This window comes from Giraffa tippelskirchi, chromosome 3, assembly GCF_054371585.1.
Source record: "Giraffa tippelskirchi isolate mGirTip1 chromosome 3, T2T-mGirTip1v1.2.pri, whole genome shotgun sequence".
Lineage (NCBI taxonomy): Eukaryota > Metazoa > Chordata > Mammalia > Artiodactyla > Giraffidae > Giraffa > Giraffa tippelskirchi.
The window spans coordinates 12,260,858-12,282,841 of NC_137277.1; the positions used below are offsets into that span (position 1 = coordinate 12,260,858).

The 21,984-nt window shown below is 39.3% G+C and overlaps 1 protein-coding gene and 1 long non-coding RNA gene across 3 annotated transcripts in view; one reads left to right on the forward strand and one right to left on the reverse strand.

The window, feature by feature from the left end:
- LOC145541060 (leucine-rich repeat-containing protein 37A2-like) overlaps positions 1 to 21,984 on the forward strand; it is a 47,779-nt gene that overhangs the window by 16,742 nt on the left and 9,053 nt on the right. For both annotated transcript variants that reach the window (XM_081576399.1, XM_081576398.1), the window contains 5 exons: positions 8,898 to 8,969; positions 9,507 to 9,581; positions 15,842 to 15,960; positions 18,155 to 19,962; positions 20,378 to 20,482. In XM_081576399.1, coding sequence (XP_081432525.1) covers positions 8,898 to 8,969; positions 9,507 to 9,581; positions 15,842 to 15,960; positions 18,155 to 19,962; positions 20,378 to 20,482 — 2,179 coding nt within the window. The remainder of the gene's footprint in view (positions 1 to 8,897; positions 8,970 to 9,506; positions 9,582 to 15,841; positions 15,961 to 18,154; positions 19,963 to 20,377; positions 20,483 to 21,984) is intronic.
- Positions 89 to 20,665, reverse strand: LOC145541072 (uncharacterized). The gene is made up of 3 exons (XR_014078762.1): positions 20,539 to 20,665; positions 3,981 to 4,060; positions 89 to 3,739 (listed from the first exon to the last, which is right to left on the reverse strand). It is a non-coding gene; the product is annotated as an uncharacterized LOC145541072 (long non-coding RNA).

Genomic DNA, 21,984 nt, shown 5'->3' on the forward strand with positions numbered 1-21,984 from the left:
TCTCAAATGAGGAAACTAAGGTACAAAGAGGCCAAGAGACTTGTCTAACTCCTATGTATGAAACGGTCTGGTTTCCATAGTACTGATCTTTGGGACAGGCAATAAAAGGCACCAAACAAAAACATTCAAATTAACACTGTCATGGAATCCCACTGATGCTGCTCCAATATAGGAAGGGTCCATGAAGTTCCATTTTTGAATTTAACTTTGATTCCTGCTCATGTGCAAAGTTCCTAACTGCTTAACGTCTATACAATGCACAGCTGCAAAGATCTAAGTTTAGCACAAAATTCTTCATGGAACAAAAGGTATGGATGCTTCCTCAACCATTAGCTTCTTTTAAATGGTAAAGGAAAAGGAATTCCTGAACATCCGCTACAGGGCTCTCCCCAATCACCCAGATCCTTGTTTTTCAAAAAGTATGCCTCTGAAGTGAATTATCTGTGGCCAGTAAGAACCTTTCAGTTATGGAAAAAGATGATGTTTTTGTTCAGCTGTAGTGTGAAAAATATAAAGAAAATACATTGCTGTAGCCTAATTCTATAGACTTTACCTGACTACTCGTCAATAACAAGTGTGGGTTTTACACCCCTTCTGCTCAAAAATTCTGTGATTTCTCTGTGACACAAGCAAATCATAGTACATTCCATGGCCGGAAGGGGATTTTCGAGTCAAGGTAAAGAGCCTTCTCTATGCCTGGCTTTGGTAAAGGCTCTCTTACTGTCTTGTGGCTCAGAAATCCAGTTTCACACAGTTCCTTTCCAGTTAATGAAGGTGTTAAGGGTGTGTCCAGAGCTACAGATCCCTATCTGGGGTGGCCTCCCCCCACCCCTCTGCCCCTCATGAGTTTCCTGATGCCTACTTTGGGGAAAGAGCACCCAGGGTCAGTTTTCCTTTGGCCAGAGAGCCGGTGCCTAAGGTCCCTCCACCAGGAGGTTTCAGTAGCGTCAATACAATGTCTTAAACTCACCACCTTTTCTAAACATTTTATAATGCCAAGAGTCCCTAATAAGAATCAGAGTTTCACTGTGGTTATGCAGACAACAGGAAAGTAAATTGTGGAATCACAGTAGACAAAAATTGATGAATTCATTCAAAAACATTCACAGAGTGCCATGCCTACTGTGTGTCAGCACTGTTCTAAGTGCAGTGTTGGGGACACAAAGAAGAATAGGACAAGGACTTTGTCCCCAAGAAGCTTTGACACTGGAAAGAGGAAGATGGATGTTGATGGGGAAATATAGGAGAGGCATGCTAGCATCTATGCAGCAGGGTAACAAGGTGGGCAGGGGCAGCAAAGTAGAAAATGGGTGGTGGGTCAGAAAAGATTCTTAAGGGAAGAGACACCAACTTGTTCCTTTTGAATTTCTGTGTTTATCATAAATGACAGGAAAAGGTAATGAAAGAATCTGAGCTATCTGGTGTTGGAAATAAATCAATACTGTACTCCTAAAACTCATTCAAAGTTTTACCATCAAAAGATTGTCACAATACAGTAAGTGTGTGTTGGGGGTAGGGCTCTTTGATGGGGCCAAGTCTTTCTACTAGACAAAGCTAATTTGCTTCAGGCAACATTTGCCATGGTGAGATATAAACTTTATTGCATCTTCTTCCAAAGGTAAGATGCCAAGGGAAGATGCTACCCCTCGAGTTAAGTCATTTTATTACCTGTAATGACTAGGGTGTTTCCAAGTTGAAATGATATTTTCCCTTGCATTAACTAAGTTTGGTAAAGGGCCCCAGTTGAGATAGATTTGTCATGAATTAAATGAAGCTTAAGCTTTAGGGCTCCTCACTTGCATAAGTCCCTTCCAAGGTCTTGGGAGTGGTCCTAGCAATTTTTGTATTCTTATCTTTGTGTGCTTTTATTAGAATTTCCCAAAGTAGATAAGGTTCAGGCCCTACAAAAACTTGATTCATCACTGGCTTTCAGGTAATTATAAGAGTAGGTTTCTTAAATGAAGCCTGTATGTTATTGACAAACACCAGGTAAATAGGTTAGCAGTGTGGTAGTCTATTTTGAATCTGACATCCACCTCAAAGTTGAACCAAGGGCTTTTTAATTGAGTACAACTTTGTGAATGGCAGTAATAATCATGTCTCTTTCAGATGAAATCAGGAATGAAATATATTATGGAAAAGCAGCAGTGGTTGATAATCCTAAATGTTAAGTATACTTTTTCTTCTGACTTCAAACTGCTTCTCCTTCCTTTACCTACACAGATCCAGACTGATGGCTTAGTTTTTAAAAATTCTTTTAGTCACTTCATTGTTTTTAACAATACAAGCTCCATGATTTTAGAAACTAAAGGACTGTACAATGTAGAAAGGCTATATAGTTATCCAGACAGAGCATGTTCACATGCTGGCTTGTCTGTGGTACATCAATATTGTACCAAGAACATAAGCATTATGAGAGAATTAGAGGAAAACCAAAGCCTTATCCCTATTGAATTATTTACCCCACTGTTGAGAATATTGATGAGATGGGTGTGGTCACACCATGAAGACAAATTGAGCTGTGGTCACCAAGCTTCCCAGTCAGCTGGCCTTGGTTTTCTTTAGACAGGTGTGTACACACAAAAGTTAGCACGCTTGAGGATGTTGTCATCACTTTTTGGTATGTACTGAAATCCCAGCAGCTTCTCAGATTCAGAAAAGCATCAGCATTAAAAATGAAAATGAACTCACTTGGGCCTGTCCTCTGGGATGATTTAGGGTGGCTGTTCTTTTGGGTTTTTTTTTTGTAATAGTTCAAAAATTTGAGATTGTCACACCTAGCAACTGCTCTACTTTTCTTGTCTCAACTGCATCTTATTACCACCTATATTACAACGTTTCTACTCCTTGTCAAAAGCATAGTAATTCTTCCTCTGCCCTATAACATTTCTTTAATACCTACATCTCTTAGATACTTATTATGTTCCAGGCACTATACTTACTATACAAGTAAGATAGTGTGCCTAAAGCTTTTACCATAGTGCTTGATACATGGTAAATACTGAATACATATTACTTCACACTTTTTTTTCCCCCAACAACTCTTATTATCCCCATTTTAGGGATGAGGAAATTGAAACTCAGAGACACTGGATAACTTGCCTAGATTCACACTGTTAATAAGAAGCAAAACCACTTATGAGCTTTGCAAGTAATTTTCTACGCAGTTCTTCATTTCCTTGTAGTAAGAGCTAAATGATGACAGTTTGGCTTTTTGTACCTTGCATCTTGAAGTTGGCTTCTAACTTGAATAGCGCCTTTAGAGCTGTTTTCCCTGTGATAACTCCACACTTCTGGAGCTCTTGGCCAAGCCACCTCTGGGCATCCTCAGGGTTTCTGGCCAGTGCAAATATGACATCATCACTTCTGAGCACCTACTCCGTCCCCAGTCTATGCTGGGTGCTTTGCATATGCTCTTTCACTTAATCCTCAAACTGCCTTACGAGGTAAATGATACTAAGTAAGACAGAGATGTTCATTATTCAAGTCACTGTACCAGAAAGTGACAATCAGAATTCAAACTCAGGTCTGCCTGATTTCCTTGTGTCTTCCTCTGTTCCTCACTGCCAGGGACTCTTCTTCAAGGCTACTCTCAGAACTTGCATGGAAAGACAGATTCACCACTTCAAATTCTTTAGGCTGCCCCCACCCCACCCCAAGAAAGGGTGTACGTGGTGCAGCTGGAGGTCTTGTATTGAGGAGCCTCACGTGGGGAGTCATGTTCTCATGGCTCATGGACCTATGCAGATGAATAAAGGAAAGGGGGTCAGCCCCTCCCCAAGTACTTCAAATATATTGGAACAGGGTCTAGGTCACTCTGCTCATTTCTTTGACTGCCTTCCTCCAAGGAACCAGTTTGCCCTGCCTGCCTTGGGATTCTAGCATAGATAGTTGTGGAGTTTGTCCTATTTGAAATCTGTTTTCACCGCCTGATTTGGACATTTTTTCAGCTAAAGCTGTTAGGATTTCAGTACACTCACGACAGTGATGACAGGCTTCAGTCCTCAATTCTTCTGTCTCCTCAGTTAATAGAAAGGAAACATAGCCCATCTGTCTGGACCTGTATAGAAGAATTTGGAGAAAAAAAATAACAGGTAAGAAATGTTCCCTTATTTTGTGTTCTATAGCAGAAGGCTGATGCGAAAACATTTGAGCTTTATTCTTCAAATAAGGTATATTTTTCAAAACCATTTAGGACAGCATTTGTTAAACTTTGACTCTGAGATGGTCTTTGAGGCTAATAAAAACTGTTGCCTAGGGGAATCTGGGTAAAAATATACACATATTTCTTGATCTGTTTCTTTTTGTAACATTTTATGAGTTTGAAATTATTCAAATAAAACTTATTTTTTAAAATTGCCAAAAAAAAAAAAAAACTGTTCCCATGTTTTGTTCCATAAAGAGAAGCTCATGAATTAAAAAGGTAATGGACTAGAAGTCGGCATACCTTTTATGTGTAAAATGAAGGAATTGGGCCAAAATGGAAATGATCTGTAGTACAGTGTCCACTGTGAATCTGAAACCATTTGTCCTTTGGTTTGTAGGAAAGTAGTTGCTGTAGCAACCCCCACATTGAGCTGTTGACTCATTCTCACTCATTCTCCCCTTTGCCCAGACACAAGCTTGTGAATAAAAGGCTGCACTAAAGACAGGAGGAAGAAACAGGGTAACTTAGAGTGGCCGCATACTTTTATTTCACTAGGGATGAACACAAGGATATTAATCTCAGAGAAGGGCTGCTTGGTTAAGAAAAAACAGTAAGCTCATGGGACCAAGACCATGGGCAAGCTATTAAAAAGTGAAGGGTTGGAGAATTGAGATAATTCTGGAGAAAGATAACAAACTTTGCCAAATTGTTTTGGCTACCTATTGCTTTATAATCATTCTATTTTTATATACAGTCAGTCGTGATGACTGGGGAAAAGTGGACAGGAGAAGATGCAAAAGTGAAGGAATTCACTGTCACAGGAGCCCATCAGTGATCTGATAAGTTAGTGCCAAAAGTTTGTTTTTCAGCGCCTCAAAGTTTGAAGAACTGTGCTTAACCAAACATGTGACACTCACGTTTTTTTCTTTTTTTGACGGGTACACACTGCTCTATTTATTTATTATTTGTTTATTTTTGGCTATGCTGGGTCTTCGTTGCTGCACACAGACTGTCTCTATTTGCAGTGACTGGCTACTCTCTAGTTGCAGTGCACAGGCTTCTCATTGCAGAGGCTTCTCGCATGGAGCACAGGCTCTAGGGCACGAAGGTTTCAGTAGCTGTGGCACAGGCGCTCATTAGTTGTGGCTCAAGGGCCCTAGAACATGCAGGCTTCAGTAGTTATGGCTCTAGAGCGTGGGCTCAGTAGTTGTGGCACAGGGGCTTAGTTGCCCACAGGGGCATGTGGAATCTTCCTGGACCATGGATTGAACCTGTGTCTCCTGCATTGGAAGTGTGGAGTCTTAACCACTGAACTTCCAGGAAAGTCCTATTTTTTTCACTTTCATGATAGTGTCTTTTGAAGCGGAAACATTTTTAACTTTTGTAAAGTCCAGCTCATCTATTTTTCCTCTGATTGTTTATGCTTTGGGTATCAGGTAGTGTAGCGGTAAAGAATCTGCCTACCAATGCAGGAGATGCAAGAGATGTGGGTTCAGTCCCTGGATCAGGAAGATCCCCTGGAGTAGGAAGTGGCAACCCACTCTATTATTCTTGCCTGGAAAATTCCATGGACAGAGGAGCCTGGTGGGCTACAGTCCATGGGGTCAAAAAAGAATCAGACCTGACTGAGTGACTGAACACAGCGCATACACGATGCAAAGTCATAAGAATTTACTCCTTTGTTTTCTTCTAAGAGTTTTATAGCTTTAGCTCTTCCTTTTGGATATTTGATCCATTTGGAGTTAGTTTTCTTATATGGTGTGACGTGTGAGAGTCGAGCTTCATTATTTTGTGTTTGGATGTACAGTTGTCCCAGCACCGTTTGAAAAGACTGTTCTTTCCACATTGAGTTGCTTTGGCACCCATGTTGAAAATCAATAGACCGTAAATATAAGGCTTTATTTCTGTACGGTCGATTCTGTTCCATTGATTTAACATGTCTATTCTTATGCCAGCACCACGCTGTGGTTGCAGTAGCCTTAAGCTGGGTTTTGAAAGCACCAACGTTGTTTCGGTTTTTCTTTTTCCTTGAATTGCCATATGAATTTTAGAATTAGGTTGGCAATTTCTGGAAAGAAGTCAGCTGGGATTTTGATAGACATTACCCTGAAACCGTAGGTCAATTTGCGAAGTGGTGAAATTTTAATAATGGTACTTTCCTATTCATGAACACAGCATGTCTTTACATTTTATTTAGACCTTCTTTAATTTCTTTCAACAATGTTTCATACTTTGCAGTGTGAATCTTGCACTTATTTGGTTAAAATTTTTCCCAAGTATTTTATTTGTTTTGATGCTGTTATTCATGGAATTGTTTTCTTAATTTCATGTTTGGAGTACTCATTGCTGTTGTGTAGAAATATAACTAATTTTTGTATATTTACTTACATCCTGTAACTTTGCTGAACTCTTTAATTAAGGCTAATAGTTATTTTTAGATTCCCAGGAATATGTCTTGCGGTCTTCTAGTTTCCCAGGAATGTGTTGGAACATTACGAAGTCTCTGGGGGCATCTCACTCCTCAGCTTTTCTTTCTTTCTCTCTTTCTTTTTGGCTGTGGGTCTTCTTTGCTGTGAAGGCTTTTCTCTAGTTGCAGAGAAAAGGAGCCACTCTCTAATTGTGGTGTGCGGGCTTCTCATTGCAGTGGCTTCTCTTGTTGCAAAGCACTGGCTCTAGGGTGCATGGGCTTCGGTAGTTGCAGCACATGGGCTCATAGTTGCAGCTCCCAGGTTCTAGAGCACAGGCTAAATAGTTGTGGCACAGGGGCATTGTTGCCACGTGGCATGTGGGATCTTCCTGGCCCAGGGGTCGAACCCGTGTCTCCTGCTTTGGTAGGTGGATTGTTTACCAGTGAGCCACCAGGGAAGCCCCTCAGCTTTGCCTTTTAAGATGTTTGGTTAGGCTGTTTTTTGCCTCAAACTGTTATCCACAGCCTCATACAACTGTCTTGTTAAAATATTTACCTGGAACTATTTTCCAAAAATACCATCTGAGAAGAGACCTTTTACATTAGGCCCCTTCCAGTCAGGTCAAAGGCAAACCTTTCAAGTAAGGTCTTCCAGGGAACCACCAAATGTGTAAAATAATGCTGGTGCTTTGGAAGTGAGGCTTTGAAGGCCCTCCCGGTCTGTTCTGCTTCCTCTGGTACCAGAGATGTGGGCTATTTTTCAAGGCATGGAGAGCAAAGGTCTGGAACAAGTGTACAAAGTTTCCTCATTTGTAAAATGGGGCAACACAGATCTCATTGTTCTTACAGAAATTAATTTGTTTTCCTTGAATAAATGATTCCCTGCTTTGCTGCAAGCCTGTTGGTTAAATTTCCAGAGTTCAGGAAAGGTTGATTCTGACCATTTTTGGGGTCAGTTTTGTTGTTGCTTTTATGGAGGGATGAATTTTCAGATGTCCTTACTGCATCAGTTTTACTAATTTGCCTGCAACATTGTTTAAAATCTCAGTGACCATAGGCTAATTAAATATTTAATCATGGGAGATGATTAGGGAAAAGAAAGAAAAAGAGAAAGTACAATTCTCATAGAGGCTTTCCCAGATGGATAGATGAAGTTTGAAAAGGTATTTCTATATTTAGTGCTCTCACAGTTAAGGTTAACATAACAGATATTTTTAACCCATAACAGATATTTTTTTTTTCCCATACAGGTTAAACAAAAGCTTTAGAGTCAGAACTGAGTACAAATTCCAGTTCTGCTTCTTACTAGTTTGATGACTTAGAACAAGTTATATAACTTCTCTGTGCCTCAGTTTCCTCATTTGTAAAATAGGGTAGTAAGTCGATCACATAAGGTTACTATGAGGATTAAATGTTAAATGCCAATCACAGATGCCTAGCAACCCAACAGATGTTAGTTGTGATAATTAGCTTTATAATAATATTCTGCAAAAATATGCTATGATTCTTGGGTGGAGTTAGCCTAAAGACAGATTTTCTTTCCTTGCTTCCTGTGTCTTCTTGGTTTTCCTTTTCCTTATTTGTTTTAAAGAACTAAGAAGAAAATCTATTGTAGTATCTTGGAATAAAACTTTGTTCCAAAAAAATTAATTTGTTCATTTTTTGATATATAAATAAAATGTTATTTATTTATTCAACAAACATTTATTAAATACCTAGTAAATATTAGGCACTCTGTCAGGCACAGGGATAACAATGACAATATAGTGTGGTCACTGCTTTCCAGTTGTTGACGAGACTGACAAGCAAACAGGTGATTACATACAATGTAGCAAAGGCTATGATACTAGGATACACATGGGACCACATGATGGGAATATGACTTTCACCAGTTCCTCTTGTATTTATCTCTTCTTCTTTCCTATTTTTGTCTTTAATTGGGTAGTTTAAACTATGAAATTTAAGAAAAATTTCTAGAGATGAAAGAAAAACACCTTGAGTTATGGAGGACCCTAGAGATAGTATTTCTTATGGAGCAAGGGCTTCCTACCAGCATAGTCACTTCTAGGGTTTTTGACCTGAAAAGTTCTTTGGCATATTTTTTTCTTTGCTACCCACTATTTTTCTATTTTTTTTTTCCTCTCTTTCTCTTCTCCTTCTTATCATCTAGAGACTTGGGTAATTCCCAAAGGAAGAGTGCTTTACGGACTCTAAGGGTGATTTATAGGTAAAGACAGAAAAAGATTAATTTTTTACCAAGTTCCATATGCCCCAAAAATGAATGTAAACTTTCTTGGACGTCATTGAAAATGCAGACAGTTTTAATTCCATTCCATTTTTCAGAATTCTCAATCGTAATCCTTTGACAACAGTGGAAGATTCGTATCTTTTTAAATTGCCAGCATTAAAATATTTGTAAGTATTGCAGCATTTTCATGGCCCTTGGGATGATTTCTGCTCTTTCTTACTTTTGTCACAGGTTGAGTATTTTGTCTAAAAAGTCATAATTTAAATTTTAACTAGGTTCTTGATACAAGAGTTATTGGCAAAGAAAAAAGTTAAAGAATATATATGAGTAAGACAGCCAGCAGAGGAAGAGAGCAGTGTTGAAGAATGCACATAGATATGGAAGGTGTAGATGCATTAGGAATATTATTTATCCAGGAAGCAAAAAGGGATAAGGGGTACATTATTTGAAAAAAAACAAGTTATCGAGAGAGGTAGATGCAATTGAAAATGAGAACTCAGGATAATAAAAAAAGATTTTATTGTTCAGCACCAGGGTCATTAATTAGATGATGCAAATTTAAATTTCTCCAATAAGAGTCCTCTGGAATTATCTAGGGCATATAAGAAGTCAGAATTGAAGTAATCACATGTTAAAAATTTTAAGTTTAGAATTTGTGTTTATATTATATGTTTATATCTTACGTGTTTGGGCCTCTCCTTCAGAGACATGGGAACAACACAAGTGTCACTTACAACAATTGAAAGCGTTCTCATGATGACCCTTGAATTGGAAAAACTGTAAGTTGATTTTTATTATATTTATTTTCACTCGACTGTGTTTTTTTAGGTTTATTTTATTATTTTTTAAGTTTATTGATGTATAATTTTCATTTAAAAAAATTCACTGTTTAAAAATACACAGTTTGATGTGTTTTGACAGACTTATAGTTCTGTAGCCACCATTACATTTGAGATATAGAAAACTTCTGCACCCCCCCAAAGACCCCTCATGTCCCTTTATAGTCAGTCTCTTCCTCCCACTACCAGCCCCTGGCAACCACCAATCTGATTTTTGTCTTTATAATTTTGCCTTTTCCATAGCATCTTATACATGAAATCATGTGGTATGTAGCCTTTTTGTTTTTGACTCCTTTCACTTAGCCAGTCTCCTTGGAGATTTATTGTTGCAGTTGTACCTATTGGTAGTTCATCCCTCAGCAGTAATGCTGAGTAGTATTCTAGTTGTGTGGGTATATAGTTTGTTTTTGCATTTATCAGTTGATGAACATCAGCTGAGTTGTTTCGTTTTTCGGCTATTATGAACAAAACCTCTAAAAATATTCACATGCATATGTGAGCATGTTTTGTGCAAATGTATGTTTTCATTTCTTTGGGGTAAAATACCTAAGGGTGGGATTGTTGCATCATATGCTAAGTGCATATTTAACTTTTTAAGAAACTGCTGAACTGTTTTCTGAAGTGGCTGTTCCATTTTGCATTCCCACTGGCAACGTCTGAGAGCTGGTATTGCTCCACATCTTCACCTGATCCTTATATCTGTTTTAAAAAATTTAAGCCTTCCTAGTAGGTGTGTGGTTAAATTTAATTGTGCTTTAATTTGCATTTCTCTAATAGCTGATGCTGTTGAGTGTCTATTCATGTGCAGATATCTTTCAAAATGAGCTGTCTGTTCAAATCCGTTTTAATTGGATATTTATATTGAGTTTTAAGAATACTTTATAGAGCACTGAAAAAAAAGTCCTTTCTCTTAGATATGTGTTTAGTAAATATCTTCTCTCAGATTGTGACTTACCTTCATTCCATTAAAGTGTCTCTGAAGACCAGAAGTTTTAAAATTTTGAAGAACTCTAGCAATTTTTCTTGTATGGTTTGTGCTTTTTTGTGTCTTACCTAAGAAATCTTCCCCTGTGATCCCATTGCCTAATCCAAAATCACAAAGATTTTCTCCTGTGTTTTCTTCCAGAAGTTGTATAGTTACATTTAGGTCTATGACCCATTTAATTTTCATGTATGGTGTGAAGGAAGGGGTCAGGTTTTAAATTTTTGCAGTTTGAAAAACTATTTCTGTAGGTCCTTATTGTGACAGTTTGTTACACACCTCCAGTTCAGTTCAGTCACTCAGTCATGTCCGACTCTTTGCAACTCCATGGACTGCAGTATGCCGGGCTTCCCTGTCCATCACCAACTCCCAGAGCTTACTCAAACTCATGTCTAGAGTCATTGACTAGAGTCAATGATGCCATCCAATCATCTCATCCTCTGTGGTCCCCTTCTCCTCCTGCCTTCAATCTTTCCCAGCATCAGAGTCTTTTCCAGTGTGCCAGTTCTTCGCATCAGGTAGCCAAAGTACTGGAGTTTCAGCTTCAGCATCAGTCCTTCCAATGAATATTCAGGACTGATTTCCTTTATTTGGGTGGAGTGTTCTATAAATGTCAATTAGGTCAAGTAGGTAGATAGTGTTGTTCAAGTCTTCTAGTCCTTTCTGATTTTTTATCTACTTGTTCTGTTAATTATTGAGAGAGGAATGTTAAAATCCCTAACTGTAGTTATAGATTTTTTTTGGTTTCTCCTTGCCACTCTCATTTTTCATTTGTATATTTTGAAGCTGTTACCGAATGGATAATTTTTTAGGTAATGTCTTCTTCATCAGTTGACTTCATCAATTGTATCATGATGAAAACATTCTCTATCCCTAATAATATTCTCTGCTTTGACACTGACTTTGTCTTAAAGTGATATATCCACTCCAGTTTTCTTTTCATTAGTGTTAGCATAGAATAATTTTTTCGACCCTTTTAACCTTTTATTTTCTATTGAAGATGGTTCTTGTATATAGTTAGCTTTTGCTTTTTGTCTAGTGTGATGATTCTTTTAATTAGGATGATGAGAGCATTTGCATTTAATGTAATTATTGATATTACTACATTCAAATCTACTGTCTTGCCATTTGCTTTCTATTTGTCCCATCTGTACTTTCTTTTTCCTTTTTCTTCCTACTTTCAGATTGAGTACATTTTATTATTTTATTTTCTTTGTTTGCTAATTCATTATAACTCAGGTTTTGTTATTTTAATGATTGCTTTATAGTTTACAGTATGCACCTTTAACTTATCACAGTCTATCTTCAAATGATATTACACAATTTCATTAATAGTATAGGAATCTTACAATAGGGTACTTCCATTTCTCCCCTCCTGGCCTTTGTGGTATTGTTTTCATATATTTTACTCATGCCATAAACAGCACACTATATTATTTTTTGTGTAAACAATAGATTATCTTTTAAAGATATTTAAATAATAAGAAAAATCTGATATATTTACCTATGTTGTTACCAATTACAGTGTTTTTATTCTTTTGCGTAGATCCATGATTCCATCTGGTATGATTTTCCTTCTGTTTAAAAATACTTTTTAACATTTCTTACAGTGAAAATCAACTAGTGATGAATTCTTCAGCTTTTGCATATCTGAGATAGTCTTTATTTTGCTTTTATTTTTGAAAGATCTGGGTATAGAATTCTAGCTTGATAGAATTCAATTCACTACTTGAATTGTTATTACATTATTCCCACTTAGTATTTGTTTACGTTGTTTCCAACAAGGAATCTCCTGTCATTGTTATCTTTGTTCCTCCATATGTAGTGTATCGTTTTTTCCTCTGATAGCTTTAAAATTTTTCTCTTTATTGCTGGTTTTGAGCAATATGATTATTTGTGCCTTGGTGTAGTTTTGTCCATGTTTCTTATCCTTAAAGTTCACTGATCTTCTTAACTTTGTGGGTTTATAGTGTTTAGCAATGTGGGAAAAATTTGGCTATTATTTCTTCAAATTTTTGTACTTCTCCTCTCCTTTAGGGAGTCCAAGTATACATATATTAGGTCACTTGAAGTTGTTGCACAACTCATTGATGTGCTGTTCATTTTTGTTGTTGTTTTGTTTTTTTACTCTTTGTGTTTCATTTTGGGTTGTTTCTATTACTATGTCTTAATGTTTTCTGATCCTTTCTTCTGCAGTGTCTAATATGCCATCAACCTCGCCCAGTATCTTTTTCATTTCGACATTGTTTTTATAATCTCTAGAAGTTCAATTTGGATCACTTTTACATCTTCCATGCCTCTACTTAACATTTTCAGTCTTTAGTCTGGGTTTTGTAACAAATGAAATACAGTTGTTATAACTTTTTTAATGTACGTTGTTGTTGTTGTTGTTCAGTCGCTAAGTTGTATCTGACTCTTTGTGACCCCATGGACTGCAGAATACCAGGCTTCCCTGTCCTTCACTATCTCCCAGAGTTTGCCCAAATGCATGCCCATTGAGTCAGTGGTGCAGTCTAACTATCTCATCCTCTGTCATCCTCTTCTTTTGCCTTCAATCCTTCTTTTCCAGTGAGTTGGCTGTTTCCACTAGGTGGTCAAAATATTAGAGCTTCAACTTCAGCATCAGTCCTTCCAATGAATATTCAGGGTTGATATCCTTTAGGACTGACTGGTTTCATCTCCTTGCTGTCCAAGGGACTCTCAAGTCTTCTCCAGCACCACAATTCAAAAGCATCAATTCTTCAACGCTCAGCCTTCTTTATGGTCCAACTCTCACATCCATACATGACTACTGGAAAAATCATAGCTTGGACTATATAGACCTTTGTTGGCAAAGTGATATGTCTGCTTTTTAATATGCTGTCTATGTTTGTCATAGTTTTTCGTCCGAAGAGCAAGTGTCTTTTAATTGCATGGCTGCAGTCATGGTCCGCAGTGATTTTGGAGCCCAAGAAAAGAACATCTGTCACTGCTACCACTTTTTCCCCTTCTATTTGCCATGAAATAATGGGACCACATGCCATGATCTTAGTTTTTTGAATGTTAAGTTTTAAGCCAGCCAGCAGTCAGCCAGTCAGCCAGCTTATTCATATATTATAATTTTTAAAATGTCCTTTTCTACTAATTCTAATATCTGTATAGATAATTAGTTAGTTTTAATTGATTGCTTTTTTCCCCAATACAGGTCACATATTCCTGCTTATTTGCATGCCCGGTAATTTTTCATATGATTCTAGACGTTGTGAATTTTTAGCTTATTGTGTGCTATATATTTTTATAAAACGCTTGGGTTTTGTTTGGGGTAAAGTTAAGTTACTCAAAACAAGTTTATTCTTTTAGGTCTAACTTTTAAGATTCATTAGGTAGCACTTCAAGTAGCTTTTAAGTCTAGAATTCATTATTTGCAACTACTGAGACAAGTCCTTTCTGTGTATCATGAGGTTTTCCCTTCTGACTTGTAGGAACAGATGCTATTCCCAACCCTGTGTGATATCCAGTTATCTTTTTTTTTTTTTTTGCCTTTTAAAAAATTTATTCATTTTATAAAATTTATTTTTTGTTGAAGGATGATTGCTTTCCAGAATTTTGCAGTTATTCTTATTATTAATCCTTTCATGTGGTTCTTTTCCTGGCATCAGTTAATTCCTCACACAAATGCACTGACCAATACTTTGTTGAATACTCAAGAGCTCCCTTTGCATATCTCCAGAGTTCTTTGTCTGAGTACTTCTTTTCCCTCTAGTACTCTGCTTTGTGAACTCTCATCACCTTGGTTTTCCCAGATTCTCAGCTCCATTTCTTCAGCTGGGGAGTCTACCAGTCTGTGCCAGGGTTTCTCTTCCCTGTACCATGACCTGGAAATTCTCTTAAGAAGTAAGCTAGGGCAGTCATAGGGGTCACTTCATTTATCTCTCATCTCTTGGGGATCACTGAACTTGATTGCCTGAGGTCCGGTTTCTTGAAAACTGTTTTTCGTATGTTTTGTTTGATTTTTTCATTGTTTCAGGTAAAAGGTTAAATTGGTCCTTGCTACTTCATCTTGACCTGAAGCCAATAATATTCTTTAAGTCTGTTTTGTTTTGATATGGATGGAGTCCAATCAAAGACTAGGCATTGCATGTCATGTCTTTGTTTCCCTTAATGTAGAATGTTTCCCTGCTTTTTTTTTTTTTTTTTTTGGTCTTTTATGGCATTGGCATTTCTGAAGAGTCTAAGCCAGTTGTTTTATAATTTGCCCCGCAATCTGGATTTGTCTGTTTCCTCATTAGATTCAAAGTAAACATTTTGGAGAAGAATACTATGTAAGTGACATATCCTTCCTTCCTACTTCATCACTTCAAGTGGCCCGATGCTAAGTCTGATCACTTGATTAAGGTGATATCTTACATATGTCTCCATTGTAAAGTTATTTTCCCCCTTGGTAATTGATAAATAATATGTGGGCTGAACTTTGGGATCATAGAAGATCCTACTTCCAGACAACTCTTCACCCAGCTATGCATCAGAGATAATCCTTGTCTGAATCAACTATTACATTGATAGTTGTAAAATGACACTTTCCTAATTTTATCATTCCTTTCGCATTTATTACCTGTTATTATTCTATAAAGCAGAGCTCCCTCACTTTTCTTTTTGAATATCATTATGAACTCATGTACTCTTCTTTAATTATAACTTGTTATAATGATAATGTTATTCTTTTGAATGTTCAGATTGTCCAGATTTGGTCAATGAGATCTCTGTTATAATTTAACCACACAATATTTTTTTATTCCTAGAGTAATTTCTAATGTATTTATTACTCACAAATAGGAATTGAGAAAGAGACTCCAGAAGGGGGACTTATTCAGATTCTTCTTAGAAGTCTTCCTACTTCTGTGTACTCTCAACCCAAAATGAAGCTTTTAGGTTGGAAGGAGATATTTCTGAATTAAACTACAGATCAGTGTCACCCGATTCAAGTCCCTATTCCCTTTTTTCTAGGCATACCATCCCCACTGCCACCCTAATCCTTCTGTTGGGCACCTCTGGCCTCTATATTTATTTTCAACAGTCAAGAGCAGCAACTGGCCAACTGATCTGTATCCAGTTCTCCAATCCATATGCCCCAAGAACTAACTCCTTTATGCACTGGCCTGTGGTGGCCTTGGCCTGCCTCTTCCACCTATTCGAGTAACTCCTTTACCACAAATTTGATTCTCTGCATTTCCATTTATAGGATCTTACCTATCCGTACGGCCTGCTGCCTCTGCCAATTTAAAAATACTATTGAGGTTGTCTGCAAGACAGTCAAACTGCACTGTGACAGTGATTGCCCGACAAACATCACATTTTGTGGTGAGTCTGAATTGCCTGATGGTAATTTTAAAATTTTCTTTTAATTCTTTAATTTTTATTTTTAACCAGTGACGATAAATTTTAAAATTAATAATGTAATTGCATTATTTTTATTCATTCAGAATTCCACATCCCTAAATTTCTAAGAGCTACTCTCTTACTAAAAATCAGATTCTCAGTTACATTATTAAGCTAATCATAGCTTAGTTACATTGTTAACTTAATAACTGATATACGTACATAAAAAAACAAGAAAAAGGAATGGAAGGGGGAAGGGCATTAGCATGAATGGCCACACAGTGTGTTCTGTGCTGTCTGCAAATGAGAATTTATTCATACAGTGCATCAGTTTGTAGACTGATTCTATATACATTAGGTCTCAAGTATCCTTTGTCTTATAGGGTAGATGTAAATATATTTTTGATATGTTGTCTATTTTTGTAATATTATAAAAGAGTACAAGTGATGCTGTCTTATGGCCTACATGGAGCCTGAGAGTTTCTGGTTCCACCACCAGAAGCTGCTAGCTAGCACTTCTAAAGGATGGGTGCACTGTGTGTGTGCTAAGCTGCTTCAGTCATGTCTGACTCTTTGAGATTCTATGGACTGTTGCCCACCAGACACCTCTGTCCATGAGATTCTCCAGGCAAGAATACTGAAGTGTGTTGCCATACCCTCCTCCACGGGTTCTTCCCAACCCAGGGATCGAACCTGCGTTTCTTACATCTCTTGCATTGGCAGGTAGGTTCTTTACCACTAGCGCCACCAGGGAAGAGCAATTTTATTCTTAGACTGTCCAGCTCTGAACTTGTTCTGAATCTCAAACTTTTCTATCCACAAAACACTCAGGTGCTTCTGACTATTTTTCTATTTATTAGATTTGTTGGCACTAACTCGATAACCTCCAAAATGTGCTTTGATGCCCAGATATCTTAAATACAGGTGTCTCAATGGTCTAGAACACATCATAAATAATAACACTTTGTTACTTATATAAAGATAATTTTTGCTTCTTCTTCAAAAAAATTTGTTATTTTGGCCACTCAGTTCCTTGACCAGGGATAGAACCTGGGCCATGGCAGTGAAAATACTGAATCCTAACCACTATACCACCAGGGAACTCCTCAAAACAATTGCTTTTACCAATTATATTACTCTCTCTCCCCCAGAAGTGGGCCAGAAAAGCCATTTTTAATCTCCTTTTGCAGATGAGGAAAAACAAGATCCGAGATATTAAGTGCAGTGGCCTAGTACCCAGATCTCCTGTCTCCGATTTTAGGCTCTCTGCACACCCACGCTCCTCCTCTCTCATGACCCTTACATCCTCCTTTGACCCTTGCCACCACCACTAACATTTTTAATCCTTTTGTAAGAGAAGCCCAGCTACACAACGGTACATATTACCTTCACACAGTCAGAAGCTTTGGATGGTTTCCCAACACACTGGAAATATTAGAAGCGAAATGAAATGAAAGCAAAGTAGGCAACTGACAGAAGTTGCTTTTCCCTTTTGCATTATAGTACTTCAAGTATTATTCTATTGGTCTGTCGAACATTCCACACTGGCATATAGGCTGGCAAATCTGTTAGCTTATGGATCCCTGCCTAAATTTCAGCAAAGAGCCAGGGTGACATAAGAGTTTTGGACATAGAGCCCTCTGTTCTAGGGGCTGGAATATATGGGGGCAGGGACTGAGCAAAGGACTCAATGGGTGGGTGGAGGACACGTTCGGATGATGACCTGTCGGCAGCAGTTGTGGTCACGGTCATCTGGGATAGTAGTAAGAGTGCAGGTGCCCTGAAGAGGTGGAGGGAGGAGACCTTATGCTCCTCTGCGTCTGAGGCAGGGTGGGGTGGGGTATGTGACTGTGAGGGGTCACAGTAGATGGGAGTAGAGGAATCTGTGTCTTCCTGCCAGTCCCTTGGGAGCCAGTTGAGTGATCCTAAATATAATTGCTATATTTCATGCCACAGAATTTTCTGAGTAGATGGTCACTTTTTCAAAAGATATCTTTTTCACCTTTTAGTGTAATCAATCACTGGCCTATGTTTGGGTTTCTTTCTCTCCCCTCCAAGTGGCACTCACACATTTGCTGATGCCTAATTTATTTGTCTGGGATACTTGACTGTGGACTGACCAAAAGCTCTCCCATCAGTCTTCACTTACCAAAAACAGTCTCTTCTCTTTTGACAGATGAAGATACATCTATAGGGAGTGCAGAAGGATCGTTCATGAAGGTGTTACAAGCCCGGAAGAAGAACACCAGCACAGAGCTGATTATTGAACCCGAGAGGGCATCCTCAGACAAAAGTGCTGTCAGTCTGTCAGCCTTCATGAATGAGCAGCTGGACTTTAATGATGAAAGTAACGTGATCAGTGCACTGAATTACATATTGCCTTATTTCTCAGAGGGAAATCTAGAAGATGTTGAATCCACATTATTGCCCTTCATTCAACTTCTTTTTACAAATGCCCACGAGGGAGATATGCCACTGGGCCATCTCAAAAACAATGCAAAGAACCCTTCTGTTAACCCTATACACCACAATTCAATTTATAAAAATAAATTGAGGAAACTCTATTTTCTGGAAAACTTGTTAAAGACAGAAATTCAAGAAAAACTTGACGAGGTTGAAAAGAAAGAAAAAACGGCCATGCTTACCCGTGCCAACCTTTTGGGTCCCAAATTTAAACGCCAGATCTTTCCAAAGAAACTGGAAACAGCCCAACCACAGGAAAACAGCCTAGCTGAGATTGAGAGCCCAGGGCAAAGGCTGCTGAGAGTGAACAGGGTCCTCAAGCGCCCAAGGGGCCTACAGAAAAGGCACTTCAAAGATGCGGGAGATGAGAGCAGCAAGAAGAAACAGAATGCCCAGCCATTGGTGGAGAACACTGCCAAAGAAAGAAGGCTCCGGAGGCCGTCCCCAAGGGAGCTGGATGAGCTGGACATGGTGAGGAGGCCCAGGAAGTTAGTGGGGAACTCCTTCAACACAGAGCCTTCGTTCATAGAGGAGCACAAGTCAGCAGCCTATTCTTTGCTGAAACAATACTCTTGGGATAGGCCTTCAGACCCCCTCCCTCCAAAACCCCAACCTGAGGTTAAAAAGAAATCAAAAGGTTTATCCTACCCCATTTCCATTTTAGAAGACGCTGATGCTAGAGTGAGAAACATGAAGTCTTCCAAACCAGCCTTGCATTCCAGAAAAAAACACCTCTTCCATAAAACTCGCTCTCGGGTGGCCCACAGAACACCTACGGCCAAAATAGGTCAAGAGCAGAGAAAGAAAGATTCACTCAACAGAATGATGCTGGCCAGAAGGCCTCCATTCTCTGCAGTGAGGAGTCTCATCAATTCCCCTCCACGAGAGGCATTTTCATCTTCAGGATTACTGGATCCTCAGGAAAAGCCTTTTTCAGAATTATATTCTCTTTCAGATCCTCCCAATGGAAAGTCTAGTTCAGTGAACAATACTCCACATGTTTTAGAAGCAGTTATCTCTTCAGGAAACATGACTCTGCCAAAAGAAACCAGGCCTGGAGTCACTGCCCATAAGAATGTCTCCAGTGCACATTCTACTGTTGCTGCGGACTTCACGCCACCTGTTCAACACACCAACGAAACACAGTGGGAGTACCACAACGTGGGCACTGAGTTCGCCTCTAAGCCCCCAAGCCTCGGTTTCCCAGCGCTCGCATCCCCAGGCGATCAGTTTGAAAGTCAGCTTAACCAGCAGCTACGGCCCCTCATCCCCAGCAACGACGTAAGAAAGCTCATCGCTCACGTCATCCGGACTTTGAAAATGGACTGCTCTGAGACCCACGTGCAGCTGGGGTGCGCCAAACTCATATCCAGAACAGGCCTCTTGATGAAGCTTCTCAGTGAGCAGCAAGAAATAAAGGTGTCCAAGGCAGAATGGGATACGGACCAGTGGAAAACTGAGAACTACATCAATGAGAGCACAGAAGCCCAGAGTGAACAGAAAGAGCAGGAGTCCAGTGAGGTGAGGATTGTGCCTGAAACATGGGACCTGGACTTTCACTCAGTTCAGGACATGCCATTAACGTGCCCAAGCAGGAAGTCCTGGGGCTCCTCGTCTGTATCTTGTCTCGGCCAAGCTGGCTAAGACAGTGACCTACCACTCTGCTCATTCAGAGAACGTGCCACTACTGCTAGGGTAGATGAGAAGAGGACATAACCCACAAGATAGATACATTGTAGAAGAAAATGCTAACGATGAGATCAATAACTTTAAATTTGGTTTCTTCTTGTAAAAGCTATCCACCTGAAAAGGATGGAGTCTTCTAGTAGTTTAAGAATAGTTAGGTATTGTTTAGAATAGCTTTAATACTCCTCAGCTTTCCTCCTTTCCAGCTCCCTGTTTTTAAAAACTTGTTGTTTATTTATTTATTTTTTAGCTCACAAAAGAAGTTCCAGGTTACGGCTATAACAACAAACTTATCTTGGCAATATCTGTGAGTGCAGGAGTGACGGTTTTGATTACAATGTTCTGTCTCATTGAGGTAAGGATGTTTCTTAATTCAGATTCAGAACCCCCAACCCGAAAAATCAAAGCTACCTTTCCACCTGCTAGTACTTGATACTCCTCTTCAGTCACGAGGACTAAGATATGCTTTGTTCTTTTACTGAAAAGTGTGTTCCCAGGGTTTTCACAGGAGCTCCACTCCCAGGAGATATCTGTGGAACTGAATCCAAGATAACAAGCCATTAGACTATTCTGACCAGTTAAGTTTATAAGAAACCAGAGTTGACATGATAGTAACATTTCTTCGACTCAGAACACCATGTGGATTTGATGTACTCACAGTCACTCTCATGCTACCTTGATTTCTCTCCTTGTTGGCTGCAGTGGTGAGAGATATATCATTTCCACCCTCACGTAGCTATTGGTCACCCTGCATGCTATGCATGCTAAGTCGCTTCAGTCGTGTCCGACTCTGTGCGACCCCATAGACGGCAGCCCACCAGGCTCCGCTGTCCACAGGATTCTCTAGGCAAGAATACCGGAGTGGGTTGCCATTTCTTTCTCCAATCGGTCACCCTAGGAGGCCTAAGTTCAGTTCCGTTCAGTTCAGTCGCTCAGTCGTGTCCGACTCTCTGCGACCCCATGAATTGCAGCACGCCAGGCCTCTCTGTCCATCACCAACTCCCGGAGTCTACCCAAACCCATGTTCATCCAGTCGGTGATGCCATCCAACCATCTCATCCTCTGTCGTCCCCTTCTCCTCCCGCCCCCAATCCTACCCAGCATTAGGGTCTTTTCCAATGAGTCAACCCTTCGCATGAGGTGGCCAAAGTATTGGAGTTTCAGCTTCAACATCAGACCTTCCAATGAACACCCAGGATTGATCTCTTTTAGGATGGATTGATTGGATCTCCTTGTAGTCCAAGGGACTCTCAAGAGTCTTCTCCAACACCACAGTTCAAAAGCATCAATTCTGTGGCGCTCAGCTTTCTTCACCGTCCAACTCTCACATCCATACATGACCACTGGAAAAACCATAGCCTTGACTAGACGGACTTGTGTTGGCAAAGTAATGTCTCTGCTTTTAAATATGCTATCTAGGTTGGCCATAACCTTCCTTCCAAGGAGTAAGCGTCTTTTAATTTCATGGCTGCAATCACCATCAGCAGTGATTTTGGAGCCCCCAAAAATAAAGTCTGACACTGTTTCCACTGTTTCCCCATCTATTTCCCATGGAGTGATGGGACCAGATGCCATGATCTTAGTTTTCTGAACGTTGAGCTTTAAGCCAACTTTTTCACTCTCCTCCTTCACCTTCATCAAGAGGCTCTTTAGTTCTTCTTCACTCTCTGCCATAAGGGTGGTGTCATCCGCATATCTGAGGTTATTGATATTTCTCCCGGCAATCTTGATTCCAGCTTGTGTTTCTTCCAGCCCAGCGTTTCTCATGATGTACTCTGCATAGAAGTTAAACAAGCAGGGTGACAATATACAGCCTTGACATACTCCTTTTCCTATTTGGAACCAGTCTGTTGTTCC